The 19,568-nt window shown below is 41.3% G+C and overlaps 1 protein-coding gene across 5 annotated transcripts in view; it reads right to left on the minus strand.

Annotated features, from left to right (window-relative positions):
- Nucleotides 1-2,420: 2,420 nt before the first annotated feature.
- The window catches only part of gne (glucosamine (UDP-N-acetyl)-2-epimerase/N-acetylmannosamine kinase), a 125,030-nt gene continuing 107,882 nt past the window's right edge, over nt 2,421-19,568 (minus strand). For 2 of the 5 annotated variants that reach the window (XM_034187481.1, XM_034187482.1), the window contains exons 10-13: nt 17,829-18,050; nt 7,843-8,025; nt 5,402-5,518; nt 2,421-2,943 (exon numbers count right to left, since the gene is read on the minus strand). In XM_034187481.1, the coding sequence (XP_034043372.1) occupies nt 2,708-2,943; nt 5,402-5,518; nt 7,843-8,025; nt 17,829-18,050 (758 nt within the window). In that variant the 3' untranslated portion in view covers nt 2,421-2,707. The remainder of the gene's footprint in view (nt 2,944-5,401; nt 5,519-7,842; nt 8,026-17,828; nt 18,051-19,568) is intronic. The other 3 variants (XM_034187479.1, XM_034187480.1, XM_034187478.1) reach the window with 2 other exon arrangements.

The following is a 19,568-nucleotide window of genomic DNA, read 5'->3' on the forward strand; positions in this document are numbered from 1 at the left end:
GGTGTGGGGCAGTTTATCAGCATACAGCACTGACAAAATTCACCTAACTGAAAGATGGATGAATGGAAAAAGTACAGACACATTCTTCATAAAAATCTGCTGCCATCTACCAGGATGAAGATAAAATGAGGACAGACATTTCAGCAAGACAGTGATTCCAAACACACGGTCAAGGAAACAGAATGAAAATATGGCTGCTAGAATGGCCCAACCAATCACCTGACTTGAATCTAATTGAAAATCTATGGAAAGAACTAAAGATCAGAGTCCATAGAAGAAGTCCACAAAAACTTCAAGATTTGAAAAATGTTTGTGTGGAAAAATGGGCCCAAACTGCACCTGAGCAATGCATGTGACTAGTTTCTTCATTCAGGAGACATCTTGAAGACATCAGCCAACAAAAGCTTTTGTACAAAGTATTACATTTCAGTAAGTGTGTTCAATATTTTTTCCCTGTCATTCCATTTTATTACACAACTTAATTTCTGTATTTATTTGTTTTGGTTTCTTTGTATGTATGGATTATTTGGGTTGTTACATCTGGTGATTTTTTTTTTTTTTACCTCAATAGCATCTTTAGAAATATATATTTACTGAGAAAAATAATGTTTTCAATACTTATTTCACCTGCTGTATATACTTAATAGGAATCACACCAACACGGCTTCACTTTCAAAATAGGAATGTTAATACAAAACCTGAAACAAGGTTTGGGCCACAATTAATTAGTCCATCATGAGGTTAAAAAACATGCCTGTGATGTGTAAAACAGTATTTACAGTGCATCAGATTTATTTGATCAAACAGTGTCACTCTGACAGAAACCAGGATGAGACGGTAGATGTTGACCATCTAGTTTGTAATAAGTACAGATTCTGCTATGGTGTAAATACAAACAGCAATCAAAAAGACTGATACTGCATCAGTTTACTACTGAACCTTTGAGGTATCACAGGTTGACATATGACCTGTTTGCGGTGCTATAATTTGAGGAAGGGGGGATCACCATTTACCTCTAAAAGGTACAGTTTTAAACATGTAACTGTTGTACAGTTTCTGGGAGCACAAGCACATTTAGTATGAGACATTTTAATCATATTCATAAGTTGTATCACATAAAATATAGCTTTGGTAACAAAGTGGCTTCGGATTCAAGGACATACGAGGTCTGATAGAAAACTATCCGACCTTTATATTTTTTTCAAAAACTATATAGATTTGAATCATGTGTGCTTGCATCAGACAAGCTTGAACCTTCGTGCGCATGCGTGAGTTTTTTCACGCCTGTCGGTTGCGTCATTCGCCTGTGGGCAGGCTTTGAGTGAGCACTGGTCCACCCCCCTCGTCGAATTTTTATTGTTAGGGAAATGGCTGAGAGGCTGCCGCTTTGCTCCATGAAATTTTTTTCAGAAACTTAGAGACAGCCAGTTGGAAACCATTCGAAAGATTCAGATGGATTTCGGTGAAGATTCTGTCGGCATCACACAGATTAAGGAGTGTTAAAACCTTTTTAAAGACGGCCCACAGCGGCGGAGGGTGCGCGGCGCACCGAGCGGCCATCGACAGGCTGGAACGACCCGATAATTTCTAAACTGAACGCTGTGTTGATCCGGGACATCGTGTGACTACCACAGAAATGGCAAGAGAGCTAGACATAGCACTTTTGCGGCACATTCCACTGACAGGAGATTTTGTAATGAAAGACGTGCGGAGGATTTCGCGAGTCGGCAACAACAACAACAAAAAAAAAAAGCTCAACAAAAAAACACCTCCGTGTTGGAAACCATTCGTAAGATTCAGACGGCTTTCGGTGGCTTTTCAGTCAAGTGAGTATCCGAGAAATTGTTTAACAGCTGGGCATGTTCCAACTTGTCCTGTGAGACTTCCAACACGGAGGTGTTGTTTGTCCCGCGCCATGAGCGGCTGCCTCCCGACGCACGAATCCGTCCGCACGTCTTTCATTACAAAATCTCTTAACAGTGGAATGTGCCGATAAAGTGCTGATCCCGACCTCTTCTGAAACTTCTCTGCTAGTCACATGACGTCCTGCATCAACACAGCCTTAAATTTGGAAGTGACCTGGTCGTTCCAGCCTGTTGATGGCCGCTCGGGGCGCGGTGCACCCTCCGCCGCCGTGGGCCGTTTTTAATCAAGGTTAATGGTCCTTAATCCATGTGATACCAACAGAATCTTCACAGAAATCCATCTGAATCTTTCGAATGGTTTCCAACTGGCTGTCTCTAACAGTTTCTGAAAAAAATTTCATGGAGCAAAGCGGCAGCCTCTCAGCCATTTCCCTGACAATAAAAATCCGACGAGGGGGGTGGACCAGTGCTCACTCAAAGCCTGCCCACAGGCGAATGACGCAACCGACAGGCGTGAAAAAACTCACGCATGCGCACGAATGTTCAAGCTTGTCTGAAGCAAGCACACGATTCAAATCCATATAGTTTTTGAAAAAAATAAGAAGGTCGGATACTTTTCTAACAGACCTCGTATGCAACTGTGTACAGTAATATGTTCTCAACACTGTGCTGCGTTGTACCGTGCTCTATGTGAATACAAGTTTTTAAAACGTTCATTAAATTCTTCAATAATTTCAAGTGTGTGTCAGTTTTAAACTAAACAATGACATTGTATGACAACACTCCTCCAGTACATGTGCCACTTTTAAGTTTAGCAGCAGAGGTGAGGGCAAACCCTTTAATTAAAATGTCCTCCTGGTTGCATAGTCTAACACCATGCTGGCTGCTCCAAGAAGAGCCGGTTCCTCCAAATCCGATGCGACAACCTTGATGTTCTGGGTGGAGAAAAGGGCTCGCTCAGAGATGATGTGCTGCACCGGGTTCTTGTAGTGTGAAGCCAGGATACCAGACAGAATCACCAGTGATGGGTTGACAATATGAAGGATGTTGATGACGCCCACACCGAGTGCAGTGGAGGCTGTAGAGGCCAAGATGAAAACAAATAAATGGAATAGTTTTGACTGTGTTGAATGCTTGGTCTGCAAAGTAAATGTCGACTGTCCATTGGATTCTATAATATGTGACATGTTACACCGTAATGTGATAACTAGGCAAGACACATGGTGCAAATGGTACCCTAAATGGACTGCATTTATATTCCATCTGCATCAGACACTCAAAGCGCTTTACAATAATGCCTCACATTCACCCTAATGTCAGGGTGCTGTCATACAAGGCGCTCACTACACACCGGGAGCAACTCAGGGATTAGGACCTTGCCCAAGGGCCCTTAGTTATTTTCCAGTCAGGATGGGATTTGAACAAAGGATCCTCTGGAATCAAGCCCAATGCTTAACCACTAGACCATCACCTCCACCAACTATTCCTCTTTAAAAACCCTATTAACTCAGCCAATAATCACTTTTTACCAAAACTGAAGCAACTTGATACAGATTCTGTGTCAGCAGATGTGGACATGAGAGCCTTTTGATACAGTAAATCACAGTTAAGATTTGAAAATTATTTTAGCATTTTTGGTCAGGTACTCTCATAGTTGAAGTCATACCTGCAGGGGCGACACCACTGCATTGTTTTGAAAGAACACTATGAATTTTCCACTGTGAAGTATGGTGTACCTCGGGTATTGTTCCTGGGTCTGTTGCTATTTTCATTACAGTTGGCACCCCTTGGCCAGATTACAGCTAGTCATAGGACCCACTACTGCAGTGATGATGCAAAAATGTACATGCCTTTTTTTCTGCAGGTAATGTGTCTCATGCTGCAAACTGTAAAGTGACAAAACTAAGACGATGACTATTAGTCCTTTCAAACAGACACTGATTTGGTCATTCACAGTTCCACTTGGTAACTGTGATTCAACACCAGGATGGAGTTATAAATCCTGGTGTGATTTTGGACCATTCTTTGTCTTTTGAAATGCACATTATAAAGGTGACTAGCACCACCAGCATCCTGCATATCTTTAGAAATACAATTGATCTTTCTTCTGTTGATTCTTGGCCTTTGAACAGACAAAAGTGACCCAAAAGAGACACTCTAGCGGAGTTACTTTTTTTTTTCTTTTGGGTGTTTGTTTTAACTTTAGTTTTCTCAGCCATAGAAACTGAGTAACTCACTGCTGTCTGGCTTCTCTTCTGTGTAAATGGAGGAGGCGGTCGGTCTCCTGTGAGCTTTGGGAGGGCAACATCGCTGCTCACTGAGGAGAAATATATGCTTTCACATCACAGCCTCCAAAAGTCTTTAATAACACCAGGAAAAGTCCTTAGATTTCTCTCTAATGTCTTATGAAAAAGAAAAAAAAAAAAGTCACTGGAGGGGTCTGAATAGTTGCTAAAATTGGCGACAAAGCCACTCTTCTATGGTGTTTCTTCTTTGGTGTTTAAGGGCAGCTGGAGTCCTTATTGGTGCATTGCTGCAACCGTCTGCATCAGTCTGTTATAGCAGTACTAAATCCTCTCAATGAGACCAGATTTTAAATTTTTTTCATGTGACTGACTGGTCAACTGGTAGAGCACAGCAGTGCTAAAATCTATCCTTACCCAACCCCTGAGCAAGAATACTGGCAATCGTGACAAAGAAAAACTTTTTCAGGCTGTTTTTTTTTTTTTTTTTTTTATAAATTGTTGAAAGAAACCTCAAGCAGACCAGACTTAAGAGGAGTGACTATCTGCTCTGTCCACACTATCAATAACAAATTAACAAGTAAGACAAAATACAAAGAACTGTCAAACATGCAAGACAGAGAAGATGCAGTGAAGCATCACATTTCTCATAAAGCTCAAACTGAAGTGTAATTCTTTGTATACTTGTGGATACTTGGCGAATAAAGGCTATTCTGATTCTCATAAAGTCCAGTGGCCATGTTAACCACTTGTCCAAAAAAATAGTCGTAAAGATCATGGACCTGTGAAGGAGAACATAAATTGCAGTCATCAGTAAGACCAGTCCTGATCCATATAACCACATCATTTGACCCAGTCTCCAGAGCACCCTCAGGTGCCAGCAGGTGTCAGAACCATCAGTCCACAGTGAAGGCATTGTTTGTGCTTATCAGTTTTAAATTGCTGGATATAAAGTCTTCTTCAAACTGCAAGACATGTTGTACATGTCGTCTCTGCGAGAGTTTAGTAAATAGATTTTGACTGATTGAAATCGTACACAAAACTATTTGAGCACTGATCTGGTTGTGGGTTTTTGTCAGATATGTGATTCAGGTATTACATCCAGCTCAGTGAAAAAAACTGTTTCAAAGTACTGCTTTGTTTTACAGTTACACTGACTTGTATTAGATTCTTGTGCATGAACGCAGAGTAGGTGATATCTTGACCTCTGCACATATGTACCTGTTAGTTTGTTACCATGCATGAATTTAAATCCATCAGAATGATGCATGCGTGCTTGCATTTGACTCTGACCTGTGTTGAGAACCACTTCAGCTTTTGAGTTTCCAAATTTGGCAGCGGTGATAAGATGAGCAGCTGTAATTGGCTCCACAATCTTCATATCCATCCCTTCCACCTTCAGCAAGTCCTCTGAAAAGCACAAATTATCACATTTCACATTGGATTTCATATTTGATCATTACATTCATCAGCCAGCTGTTGCATAGCAGCCAGAGCAGTTTAGTTTGGGTTCGCAGCCAAGCAGTCGACCACGATCACAACGTTGTTCTGCAGGTATTCAAATACAAATTCAAATATCGGCAGGGCTTCTCTGCAGGACATCCTGTGAATCTGCTGGATCCCCATACATTTACTGAACATCAAGGGTCGCCAACACAGGCAGTGTGAGTGCTGTAGTGACTGATAGTTGGGCGTCATAATTAAAATACCAGCACAATTGTTCACTTCAGGATAAAAGCTCCAAATTTGCTACACAAGTACGAAAACATCTGGATATGGGGCAATTTAAATTCTTCCCTCTGATGACCCTGGCAGCCATTTTAGAAAACAGCCATCTACAATCATGAGTCGGCACAGTTTTATTTCATTTGTGCTCAAGGGTAAGCACCTAACAGGCATTAAAAATGTTTACATTTTGCATCTGCTCAGCTTAAAATATGGTTCCCATACATGATACCCTCAAGTTAGGCATTTAGCTGTGAATACTGTGGGTATACGAGGTCTATTAGAAAAGTATCCGACTATTATTTTTTTTAAAAACCATATGGATTCGCACGTCTGTCTCAATGCCGAGAATGTGCTGATGTCCACGTCTTCTCACACTTCCTGTGCTAGTCAGATGACATCCCGGATAAAACACAGCGTCCAGTTTGGAAATGAACGGCACATTCCACTGTTACAGGAGTTTTTGTCATGGAAAGAGGAGAGGAGGCTTCACGCGTCGCGGCGGTGCCGCATGGCGCAAAGCAACGCCATGATGAAGCCTCACAGGACATGTTCTGGCATGTCCAGGCACATCCACAATTTCTCGGATAATCACTCGATGGAAAAACCACCAACAGCTGTCTGAACGCCATCTCAAAGCCGTCCTGTGAGACAAAAACGGAGGTGGTTTTGTCTCGTTCCAGTAGTGAATCCATCGTGACACGCGAAGCCTCCGCTCGGCTTTCCATGACAAAATCTCTTGTTAAAAGTGAAATCTGCTGAAAAATGGCTGATGTCCAGCTCTTGTGATAACCAGAGAAATTGCACACGATGGTCACGGATCCATTCAGCCATCTATTTAGAAATTAAATGGTCGCTCAGCCTGTCGATGGCGGCTTCGGAGCGCGGCGCACCACCAGTCGCTCTGGGCCGTCCTTAAAGTGACAGTAACACTCTGTAATCTCTTTGAAGCCCATAAAATTTTCACCAAAAACCATCTGAATTTCTCAAATGGTGTCCACTTTGATGTCCCTCACAGTTTCTGAAAAAATTTTGATCAAGCAAAGTGGCAGTCTCTGAGCCATTCCTAAACAATGAAAAAAATGACGAGAGGGGTGGACCACTCCTCACTCAAAGCCTGCTCACAGGCGAATGGCGCAACCGACAGGCGTGAAAAAACTCATGCATGCGCATGAAGGTTCAAGCTTGGCTGACGCAATCACACGTGATTCAAATCCATATGGTTTTGAAAAAAATAAGGTTGGATACTTTTCTAATAGACCTCGTATATGCAAATATTCTACAAAAATGTTCATCTCCATTGCCACGACTACAGCACTGTTCACGAAGATGAAATTATCTCTTCGTAAGCACTTCAAGGCAGTCAATGCAAGCTTAAAATGGCCCAGTCAGGATCATAAGCAGGCCTGTGAGCTTTGCTGTACATTGTGTCTCTATCTATTGATCCACTTGCATGTTGACCAGTGTTACGTGTGGCACGTGTGTACAGTTCGTTACACACAGAACATATTCACTGGCTATGCTTTGCCAGACTGGGACACAGCATCATCACATCAGATGGCATGTGTAACGTAGACCGTCTTTCCCGAGCAGACAAATGCATTGCTCAAACTAGCAAGTACACCATATGAAATCACTGAAGCATCAGTGTGTTGCATTGAGAAACTCATCATGGATATGTACAGTAGTGTTCAGAATAATAGTAGTGCTATGTGACTAAAAGATTAATCCAGGTTTTGAGTATATTTCTTATTGTTACATGGGAAACAAGGTACCAGTAGATTCAGTAGATTCTCACAAATCCAACAAGACCAAGCATTCATGATATGCACACTCTTAAGGCTATGAAATTGGGCTATTAGTAAAAACTGGCGGGTGAAATATTCCTTTTTTTCCCTTTTTTGATAAACTGATGGAAGCCACTGAAATTTTATTCATAATTTATCAAACAATTTTTTATAGCCATTGTGTCAGTCTTAGCTGTATGAACAGAAAATATCAACACTTACCATCATGCAATCTTTTGGCCTCTTTCTGCAAGGCCAAGCCAGATGCGTAAGCCTCGATGCATCCTCGGCTGCCACACGTACACTCTGGGCCTTCTAATGAAACCATGATGTGGCCCAGCTCTGCAGCGCAGAACGTACTGCCATGGACCAACTCATTGTGATGAATAATTCCTCCTCCAATACCTGTGTACAGTCAGGATGTTGTGATAACATACAAAATTACACGAAAAGGGACCTCAGGATATACTTCTACTAGCAATAACAGCTAAAGCAGCAAAAAATAAATAACCCTAAAATAAATAAAACAAAATAAACAAACTTAGTGACCATGCAAGAAAGAAACTAGTGAGTAAAGCTACCAAGACATCTAGATAAGTTATAGTCTTATGTGAATGTGACTGGTGAAACAGTTTTTTTTTTTTTACTATTGCATCAGGCACATCATGGTGGAGAGTAACAGGATGATTTTTTTATACACAAAAGAGACCAAATGTAAATTCACATCCAGTTAGCAAAACAACATAAAAGTACTCATGACTGTAAGTTTCTCCACACACACGTTTTAATTAATGATTGCTGTTGTATTTTATTCCTCTCACTCTGAGCATTATGGCCCAGTCACACGGCAACGACTATTCCTGAAGGAAGGGGAAAAAACCCACAAAGTCACAATTCATCGAGAAAAGGTCAACAAATGACCTTTTGACTTTTCCCATCACCGAATAGCCTGTGAATCAAGAGCGCAAAAGGGACGAAAGAGGAACAAAATGAAAATGAAGCTAACACTGATCTCCACGCTTTAAACGAAATGCGCCTGGAGCCACTGCTGGAGCAGTGCGTGTCTGCATCTCTGCATTCCAGGACTCGGTGCTGGGACGCAGCTGAGAAGCGTGTAATCCGACCCACTGTGGAGATCTGTGGGCACGTCAGTGGATCCACCTGCTCTTGTTCCTTGTCCAGAACAAAAGAGGAATCATCAACATCGTCAGAAGCCTCACTGTCTGACGACACGCTGCGAATGCCGTCTTGCTCCAATTTAAAAAAATAAATAAAAGCTGGTGTGCCGTGGTGACTGCCCTATCACTGTATTACGTTACTAAGCCACATATATTGATTTATAACAGAAAACAGTCAAAAGGGGGAATAAATAAAAGTGTAAAGATGATTGAATATATCAGAGCAGTAAACTGATCAGTCTGTGTGTACAGTTACAGTGGGGAAAAATAAGTATTTGACCCCCTGTCAGTTTTGCAGGTTTTCCCACCTACAAAGAATGGAGAGGTCTGTAATTTTTATCGTAGGTACACTTCAACTGTGAGAAACAGAATTAAAAAAAATAAAAATAAAAAAAATAAAATAAAAAAATCCAGTAAATCACATTGTATGATTTTTAAATAATTTGCATTTTATTGCATAAAATAAGTATTTGACCCTAGAAAAACAGAGCTTAATTAGTACAGAAACATTTGTCTGCCATTACAGAGGTCAGACGTTTCCTGTAGTTCTTGACCAAGTTTTCACACACTGCAACAGGGATTTTGGTCCACTCATATTATATTTAATAAAAAAATAAGTGCACTCAGGAGGTGATCGCTGCGTTCAAGTACTGTAGGAAATTACGCGACTTTTTTGTTCAAATTCAGCAGTTGCTTATGGCAAAATAATTAATTGTATGCACGCAAAAGACTAATTCTGGCCTATATAAGGTGCCTGTGCACATTGAAGCTGACCCACCACCCAGATAAATAATCCAAGCAAACAGTCTGAACGAAGCTGTGTGAAGATTAAACGATGCCAACGAAAGTCCAGACTTCTTGTTTTGTTAGGGCTTTGTTGTCCTTTGTTAAGTGCCGTGTGACTGGGCCATTAGCAGGCGCATTTCCAGAAAACATCTCACTCTGCAATTCTCTGCATTTTTCGGCATGTGGTGTACATTTTAGAATGACCAGAAACATCCTGATGACTGACAGAGGGGAAACAGACCTGCTCCATCGGAAAACAAAGCTTCTGAGCTGCTGTTCGAAAGTGATGGCTCGGATTTACAGACAGGAGATGACACTTCACCCCGAAACTCTTAACTTTTTTAGGGTGTCAAATTTTGGAGCCTAAAGTGTGGTGACATGCTGTTTGTGTGGATACTGGTTTACTGAAGCTGTGGACATGGACATAGGACATCTGACACTGTTTATAACAGATTGCCTGGACACGGAGATGAATTTGTTACATTGGAAAAGTCAGAATACATTATTTCCAGGAGTTAATGGACATGATTTTACGTGCCACAATCATCAGAGAACAGATGACGATCTGCAGACATTTTTTTTTCCACAGTAACAGATTTGTTTTTTTTTTAAAGATTTTACTGATAACAACACTCATAATTAATCATGCACAAAACTGAACCTGGAGCAGAGATTCTTAGTGACAGGCTGCGTTTATGACTCATTACTGCAGGTGCACAAAAACCTTCTTGGAGCCACAGCTTTTACTGTGACTGCATCAAAATGAGCAGTTTTCACTGCAAAACAAGTCATCATAACACAACATCATACTTATGTCAACTCTGGAATTAATCTGTGCCTCAGCTCTTAACGTTAGCATTCCATTGAAGCGCATGGCTGGGATGCTTCTAGTAGCTACGTCACTTGTCAGAAACACCCAAGTACTTTGTTTACAGATGTCTCCGTAGCTGTTTGTTGCGAATGCTATATACTTTGAAACTGGTCACGGAAGTGCACAAAGTAATCCCGGTGGATCATCGGATGATCACTAACAGCCTAAATCTTAATTGTTATGATTTCAGTGCGACATGTCCTTTAAAGCTGCACAGTCAATACAGGGAAAGAAACATTGCATATAGAGTGACATGAAAACTGTAAGCTTGTTACCTCCCACTGAATTCATGTTGGGGGGGGGGGGGGGTAACAACCTGTTCACATCTCTATTGTTATTGATGATACAAGTATGCCATGATGCATACAATTTTAACATGTAAACTGAAATGTTTCAGTTTGCTGAATTTTAAAAAAAGGTCTATGCTTTACTTTTCTTTCAGAGTCTGTGCGCATGATCTGACTGCGTTTAGCGTGGCCAAAACAGCAGCATCTTAAAACAGAGCAGTACGTCTGGGGAATGTAGTAAAAACACTGTTTCTTCCCTTAAATACCCCCAAAGTCTTTCTCAGGATAGCACAAGATACATATACGGATAAAACATTCTTGTCTGTCCATCAGGTCGTGTTTTTCACATAAATACACAACTTTGCAATTATTTCTGCATAGACTGCGCAAACCAGAGGCTTATCCAGACACAAATAGGATGCAACTGCCCCACCGCCCCCAACAACACCCTTAAGCCTGGGTCCCACTGAATAATAAGCCATGCATGGGTGTGTCAGCGATTATTTGAAGAATGACCCATGTTTTCATCTATCACATATCCGCTGTGAAGGTGCCTCTATGTGCCTCTCTGTACCCCGCATATGCCACGTAGCAGCCTCTAGTGAGCCACGGCCAACCTGTCATTAGAGCCTCGAATAGCTCACATCAGCCACACTGAGCCACATAGCTCTGTGATAGTGTCATGATAACGCAATGTTGGCACACGTTTAGGCATGAGTTTGGTCCAAACCTCCAGCCCCCCCAACACCTGGTCCCTTTAAAATGTGGGTTTTCAATTCAATTCACAGATTCAGAGCAGCATTTAAAGATGTCACATTTTTAAAAAGCAGTCCAAAAATAGATGCTCCAGTACAGTCCTGCGGTTGTGCACTGTGCGCCAGGCTGCTGTTCACCTGTAATGCACCAGACCAGCTAGAACCGAACCAAGGGCTCCTGGACAGCCTCCTCTGTGTTCCTCACTGGCTCTGCGGCTCGCTGGCTTTATTTTTTCCTGGCTTTAAACACACACACCATGATCCCACTTTAAACTTTATGTTTGTCCGTTTATTTCTGCAAAATCGCTCTTTTACGTGAGCGCTGCTGTTCTCATTCATGGACAGCCGTCTCTGTGCTCCTTCTCACTGGCTTCCTTTCCATCCATGGCTTGCTGGCTTTATTTTTTCCCTGGCTTTAAACAGTCATTTTCACACCGTGATCCCACTTTAAACTTTGCATTTGTCTGTTTATTTCTGTAAAATCGCTCTTTTGCACGCGGTGCCATTCTGCATACAGAATGAGGTGGCCGCTACACACCTGTGGATCACTTTCAAAAAATAAAAAATAAAAAATAATTATTTCTTCCACAGCTTACAAGTCACTGTGATACAACTTTTAACTTTGTGTTATGTGTCTTCAAAATCTTTTTTTTTTGCGCGCTCTCCTGTGTTGCTGCACAGCTCTGCGCAGCTTTTAGTGGTTTCACTGGAGTTACAGTATTTCTTCCGCAGCTTTAAACACACAGCCACTTTCATGCAGTCATCCAAATTTTAACTTTGTGTTCGTCCAATACTGACTGAAAAAAATCACTCTTGTGACCTGGCTTCTGCTGAAATGCTCCTTTGCAGCGTGATGAGTCACTGTCAGTGTGTGTACACAGCAGAGCTCATGTGATCCATTAACAAGATATTAAATCAACTATAGACATACTTTTACAGCGAGGAAATGTTTTAACAAGCTATAAAAACATTAAAAATAATTACCTTAAGATGTTCAAAATACATTCCACATGGAGCAGGAAAGAGGAAAAAAAAAAAAGCGTCCAGATGAAACAGTCCTCTGTGATTCCAGAGGCCATTAGAGGTGTTTTCAGCATCCAAGGTTTGGCAGAAAATGATTAATCCGCTACAAAATAATTATTTTATATACAGCGTCCAGCGCATAGAGCAGGTGGAATTGTGTGCAAGAGGGCAGCCGCTCTAAAAACAGCCTCTCAGGTTCTGCACATCTGCCAAGTGCACAGATAATGGGCTTTTAGCAGCCTCATAAGCACCCCGCAAATGCCTCTAAGTCATCGCAGTAACTCGTACACAAACTGCGCCATGCTTTTGTTGCTAAACTTTAACTTCTTGAAATTAGTGCCATGCTCAGAGGAGCCACGTTAACTGAAAATAATGCCTCTAAGAGCCACGAAACTCCCACGATAGTTGAAGAAACCCTCTCGTAGCAAAGAAAACACGCTGCGTGACTCATTATTCAGTGGGACCCAAGCTTTAGGGTAAAGGTCCACTGTTGAAGAAATATTTTTTTATACTACTACTACTACTACTACTACTACTACTACTAATAATATTTTCAACAACTAAAATGTTTGACCAGTATTACTCTGGGCCTAAGTTTTACTACAGTTCTGCACCAAGTGGAACCAATGAGCCATATAAAAACAAGTCAACTTAAAGTGGGATGTGAAGCACTATCTTTTTTTTAAAAGAAATGCCTAAGCTAATATGAAACATGATTCATAAATATAAATATGAAAATGATTAGGGCTCCTGGGGTTAGTAATCTGATCAAATAAACATACAGGTTGCAATGTCATTTGAGATAGGATCAACCCTAACCCTAACCCCAGGAGTGGTATTCCCTGGTAGTACCATGGAAAAAATAGTGTGTAGTGAGCGTCTTGAATGGCAGCACCCTGGTGTCAATGTGTGAATGTGTCTGTGTGAATAGGTGACTGTGAGGCATAATTGTAAAGCGCTTTGAGTTTGTGATGCAGATGGAAGAGCGCTATATAAATGGAGTCCATTTATCATTTAAATTTAGATATGTATCAAGTATAAGATGTGCAATGCATTGCGTCACATTTGTTAAATATGTCCTACTAGCAAACAGACAAAATGGGCTGTAAGCATTACCTCTGTTCCTGTGTTGCAACTTCTATTCCAGAAAATACAGTGAGGAAAATAAGTATTTGAACACCCTGCAATTTTGCAAGTTCTCCCACTTAGAAATCATGGAGGGGTCTGAAATTTTTTATCTTAGGTGCATGTCCACTGTGAGAGACATTCAAAAAAAAAAATCCGGAAATCACAATGTATGATTTTTTTAAAATAATTTATTTGCATGTTACTGCTGCAAATAAGTATTTCAACACCTGCCAATCAGCAGAAATAAAGACACCTGTCCACCCCACACAATCAGTAAGACTCCAACTACTAACATGGCTAAGACCAAAGAGCTGTCCAAAGACACCAAAGACAAAATTGTAGACCTCCACAAGGCTGGAAAGGGCTATGGGGCAATTGCCAAGCAGCTTGGTGAAAAAAGATCAACTGTTGGAGCAATTATTAGAAAATGGAAGAAGCTAAACATGACTGTCAATCAATGTCCCTCGGACTGGAGCTCCATGCAAGATCCCACCTCGTGGGGTAATCAATGATCCTAAGAAAGGTGAGGAATCAGCCCAGAACTGCACGGGAGGAGCTGGTCAATGACCTGAAGAGAGCTGGCACCACTGTTTCCAAGGTTACTGTGGGTAATACAATAAGACGTCATGGGTTAAAATCATGCATGGCACGGAAGGTTCCCCTGCTTAAATCAACACACATCCAGGCTTGTCTTAAGTTTGCCCATGACCATTTGGATGATCCAGAGGAGTCATGGGAGAAAGTTATGTGGTCAGAGGAGACCAAAATAGAACTGTTTGGTCTTAATTCCACTCGCTGTGTTTGGAGGAAGAAGAATGCTGAGTACCATCCCAAAATCACCGTCCCTACTGCGAAGCATGGGGGTGGAAGCATCATGCTTTGGGGGTGTTTTTCTGCACATGGGACAGGACGACTGCACTGTATTAAGGAGTGGATGACCGGGGCCATGTATTGCAAGATTTTGGGGAACAACCTCCTTCCCTCAGTTAGAGCATTGAAGATGGGTCATGGATGGGTCTTCCAACATGACAATGACCAGAAGCACACAGCCAGGATAACCAAGGAGTGTCTCCGTAAGAAGTATATCAAGGTTCTGGAGTGGCCTAGCCAGTTTCCAGACCTAAACCCAATAGAAAATCTTTGGAGGGAGCACAAACTCCGTGTTTCTCAGCAACAGCCCAGTAACCTGGCTGATCTAGAGCAGATGTGTGTGGAGGAAGGGCCACAATCCCTGCTGCAGTGTGTGCAAACCTGGTGAAAAACTACAGGAAACGATTGACCTCTAATTGCAAACAAAGGCTTCTGTACCAAATATTAACATTGATTTTCACAGGTGTTGAAATACTTATTTGCAGCAGTAACATACAAATAAATTATTTAAAAAAAAATCATATATTGTGATTTCCAGATTTTTTTTTTTTTTTTGAACATGCACCTAAGTTGAAAATTTCAGACCCATCCATGATTTCTAAGTGCGAGAACCTGCAAAATGACGGTGTTCAAATACTTATTTTCCTCACTGTATGGTAGATGTTTTACTCAAAAGGTCCAAAGGCACTTTTGGTTTGGAAGTACTCAAAAAAAAAAACATGTTGGCAAGTCACCAAGAGTGGATGAGATTCATCCCGAGATGCTGAAGGCTCTGGATGTTGTTGGGCTGTCGTGGCTGATACATCTACAGTAGTGTTCAGAATAATAGTAGTGCTATGTGACTAAAAAGATTAATCCAGGTTTTGAGTATATTTCCTATTATTACATGGGAAACAAGGTACCAGTAGATTCAGTAGATTCTCACAAATCCAACAAGACCAAGCATTCATGATATGCACACTCTCAAGGCTATGAAATTGGGCTATTAGTAAAAAAAAAGTAGAAAAGGGGGTGTTCACAATAATAGTAGCATCTGCTGTTGACGCTATGAACTCAAAACTATTATGTTCAAACTGCTTTTTTAGCAATCCTGTGAATCACTAAACTAGTATTTAGTTGTATAACCACAGTTTTTCATGATTTCTTCACATCTGCGAGGCATTAATTTTGTTGGTTTGGAACCAAGATTTTGCTCATTTACGAGTGTGCTTGGTGTCATTGTCTTGCTGAAACACCCATTTCAAGGGTATGACCTCTTCAAGTATTTTGACATATCCAAACTGATCCATGATACCTGGTATGCGATATATAGGCCCAACACCATAGTAGGAGAAACATGCCCCTATCATGATGCTTGCACCAGCATGCTTCACTGTCTTCACTGTGAACTGTGGCTTGAACGCAGAGTTTGGGGGTCGTCTCACAAACTGGTCTGTGGCCCTTGGACCCAAAAAGAACAATTTTACTCTCATCAGTCCACAAAATATTCCTCCATTTCTCTTTAGGCCAGTTGATGTGTTCTTTGGCAAATTGTAACCTCTTCTGCACATGTCTTTTATTTAACAGAGGGACTTTGCGGGGGATTCTTGCAAATAAATTAGCTTCACACAGGCATCTTCTAACTGTCACAGCACTTACAAGTAACTCCAGACTGTCTTTGATCATCCTGGAGCTGATCAATGGGTGAGCCTTTGCCATTCTGGTTATTCTTCTATCCATTTTGATGGTTGTTTTCCGTTTTCTTCCACGCATCTCTGTTTTTTTTGTCCATTTTAAAGCATTGAGGATCATTGTAGATGAACAGCCTATAATTTTTTTGCACCTGCGTATAAATTTTCCCCTCTCCAATCAACTTTTTAATCAAACTACGCTGTTCTTCTGAACAATGTCTAGAATGTCCCATTTTCCTCAGGCTTTCAAAGACAAAAGCATGTTCAACAGGTGCTGGCTTCATCCTTAAACAGGGGACACCTGATTCACACCTGTTTGTTCTACAAAATTGACAAACTCACTGACTGAATGCCACACCACTATTATTGTGAACATCCCCTTTTCTACTTCTTTTTTTACTAATAGCCCAATTTCATAGCCTTAAGAGTGTGTATATCATGAATGCTTGGTCTTGTTGGATTTGTGAGAATCTACTGAATCTACTGGTACCTTGTTTCCCATCTAACAATAAGAAATATACTCAAAACCTGGATTAATCTTTTTAGTCACATAGCACTACTATTATTCTGAACACTACTGTATCTAATGTTGCATGACAGTCAAAGACCTCTGGACTGGCAAGCTATTGGCAAATTGGAGTGGTAGTCCCTATCTTTAACAAAAGAGGACTGGAGAGTGTGTTCCCATAATAGTGGAATCACACTTCTCAGCCTCCCTAGGAAAGTCTATGACTAGAGAAGGGTACTAGAGAAGAGACTTGGACCGTTAGTCAAACCTTACATTCAGGAGGAGCAATGCAGGTTCCATCCTGGTCACGGAATGGTGGACCAGCACTTAACCCTCGCAATGATATTAGAAGAGACCTGGGAGTATGACCAAACAGCCTATATTGTGTTTTGTGGCCTTGGAAACAGCCTACAACCGGGTCCATCAAGGTATCCTGTGGGAGCGCTACAGAGTATGGGTACTGGAATTGCTGCAATGCATGATCCAGTCTCTACAGTATATGACTAAAGTAGCAGTTCTGTCTGCATTCTTGGCATTACACTGAACCTGTTTCTGGCAGGTGTTGGACTCTACCAGGCTGGTTCTGGTCACTAATCCTGATGTTGAAGGTTGGGATTTCAAGGCTTGCAGGGTGCCTAGTTTGGTGACCTCAGAATTGCATCTATGCATTTTGCAGATGATGTAGTTCTTTTGGCTTCATTAGGCGGTGACCTCCGATGTGCACTGAGCAGGTTTGAAGCCAACTGTGAAGGGACTGGGAAGAGATTCAGCACCTCCAAATCTGAGACCATGTTCCTGTGAGTGGCAGTTGTGTAGACAAAAATGCCTTGTTGATGTCAGAGGTCAGAGGAGAATGGGCAGACTGGTTGAATGGGCTAGTGCTTGATGTTATCATATCAATATGAACCAACATCTCTGAGGAATGTTTCCAACATCTTGCTGAATCTATCCCACAAAGAATTGAGGCAGTTTTGAAGGCAAAAGGGGTACCACTCAGTACTAACAAGGTGTACCTAATAAAGTGGCTGGTGAGTGTATATGTAGCAGTATGGGTATGTTCAGTTAAATGCCCACTGTAATAATGGTGAAAATCTCTCGGAGGGATCAAACATTAGTCTAAGTGTGTTCTTACCTGTTCCTGTGATGATACAGACAAAATTTTCCACACCCTTGCCATGACCAAACTTCTTCTCAGCCAATGCAGCACAGTTCCCATCATTGTCAATCCAAACAGGCAGGTGTAGGGCATCAGAGATAGGTGTTCTCACGTCTACCGACGACCAATCCTTGATCAGTTCTGTTGAGTGTAGGACCACACCTTCTTGAGGATTTACACGTCCTCCTGTGGACACTCCTAGAAAATGGGAAGAACAAAGCTAGTACACATCACCCATGTGTTCACTACATGATAAAGAGTGGCCTTTCATTTAATTTCATTTATTTAGCACAATAGAAATTCATAACAAAAATGTCAGTTTACAAAAAAAAAAAAATATATATATATATACATATATACATATACACATATATATATACACACACACACACACACACACACACACACACACACACACACACACACACACACACACACACACACACACACACACACACACACACACAGTAGTGTTCAGAATAATAGTAGTGCTATGTGACTAAAAAGATTAATCCAGGTTTTGAGTATATTTCTTATTGTTACATGGGAAACAATCAATCAATTTTTTTTATATAGCGCCAAATCACAACAAACAGTTGCCCCAAGGCGCTTTATATTGTAAGGCAAGGCCATACAATAATTATGTAAAACCCCAACGGTCAAAACGACCCCCTGTGAGCAAGCACTTGGCTACAGTGGGAAGGAAAAACTCTCTTTTAACAGGAAGAAACCTCCAGCAGAACCAGGCTCAGGGAGGGGCAGTCTTCTGCTGGGACTGGTTGGGGCTGAGGGAGAGAACCAGGAAAAAGACATGCTGTGGAGGGGAGCAGAGATCGATCACTAATGATTAAATGCAGAGTGGTGCATACAGAGCAAAAAGAGAAAGAAACAGTGCATCATGGGAACCCCCCAGCAGTCTACGTCTATAGCAGCATAACTAAGGGATGGTTCAGGGTCACCTGATCCAGCCCTAACTATAAGCTTTAGCAAAAAGGAAAGTTTTAAGCCTAATCTTAAAAGTAGAGAGGGTGTCTGTCTCCCTGATCTGAATTGGGAGCTGGTTCCACAGGAGAGGAGCCTGAAAGCTGAAGGCTCTGCCTCCCATTCTACTCTTACAAACCCTAGGAACTACAAGTAAGCCTGCAGTCTGAGAGCGAAGCGCTCTATTGGGGTGATATGGTACTACGAGGTCCCTAAGATAAGATGGGACCTGATTATTCAAAACCTTGTAAGTAAGAAGAAGAATTTTAAATTCTATTCTAGAATTAACAGGAAGCCAATGAAGAGAGGCCAATATGGGTGAGATATGCTCTCTCCTTCCAGTCCCCGTCAGTACTCTAGCTGCAGCATTTTGAATTAACTGAAGGCTTTTTAGGGAACTTTTAGGACAACCTGATAATAATGAATTACAATAGTCCAGCCTAGAGGAAATAAATGCATGAATTAGTTTTTCAGCATCACTCTGAGACAAGACCTTTCTAATTTTAGAGATATTGCGTAAATGCAAAAAAGCAGTCCTACATATTTGTTTAATATGCGCTTTGAATGACATATCCTGATCAAAAATGACTCCAAGATTTCTCACAGTATTACTAGAGGTCAGGGTAATGCCATCCAGAGTAAGGATCTGGTTAGACACCATGTTTCTAAGATTTGTGGGGCCAAGTACAATAACTTCAGTTTTATCTGAGTTTAAAAGCAGGAAATTAGAGGTCA

This window comes from Thalassophryne amazonica, chromosome 15 (assembly GCF_902500255.1).
Source record: "Thalassophryne amazonica chromosome 15, fThaAma1.1, whole genome shotgun sequence".
NCBI classification, from domain to species: domain Eukaryota; kingdom Metazoa; phylum Chordata; class Actinopteri; order Batrachoidiformes; family Batrachoididae; genus Thalassophryne; species Thalassophryne amazonica.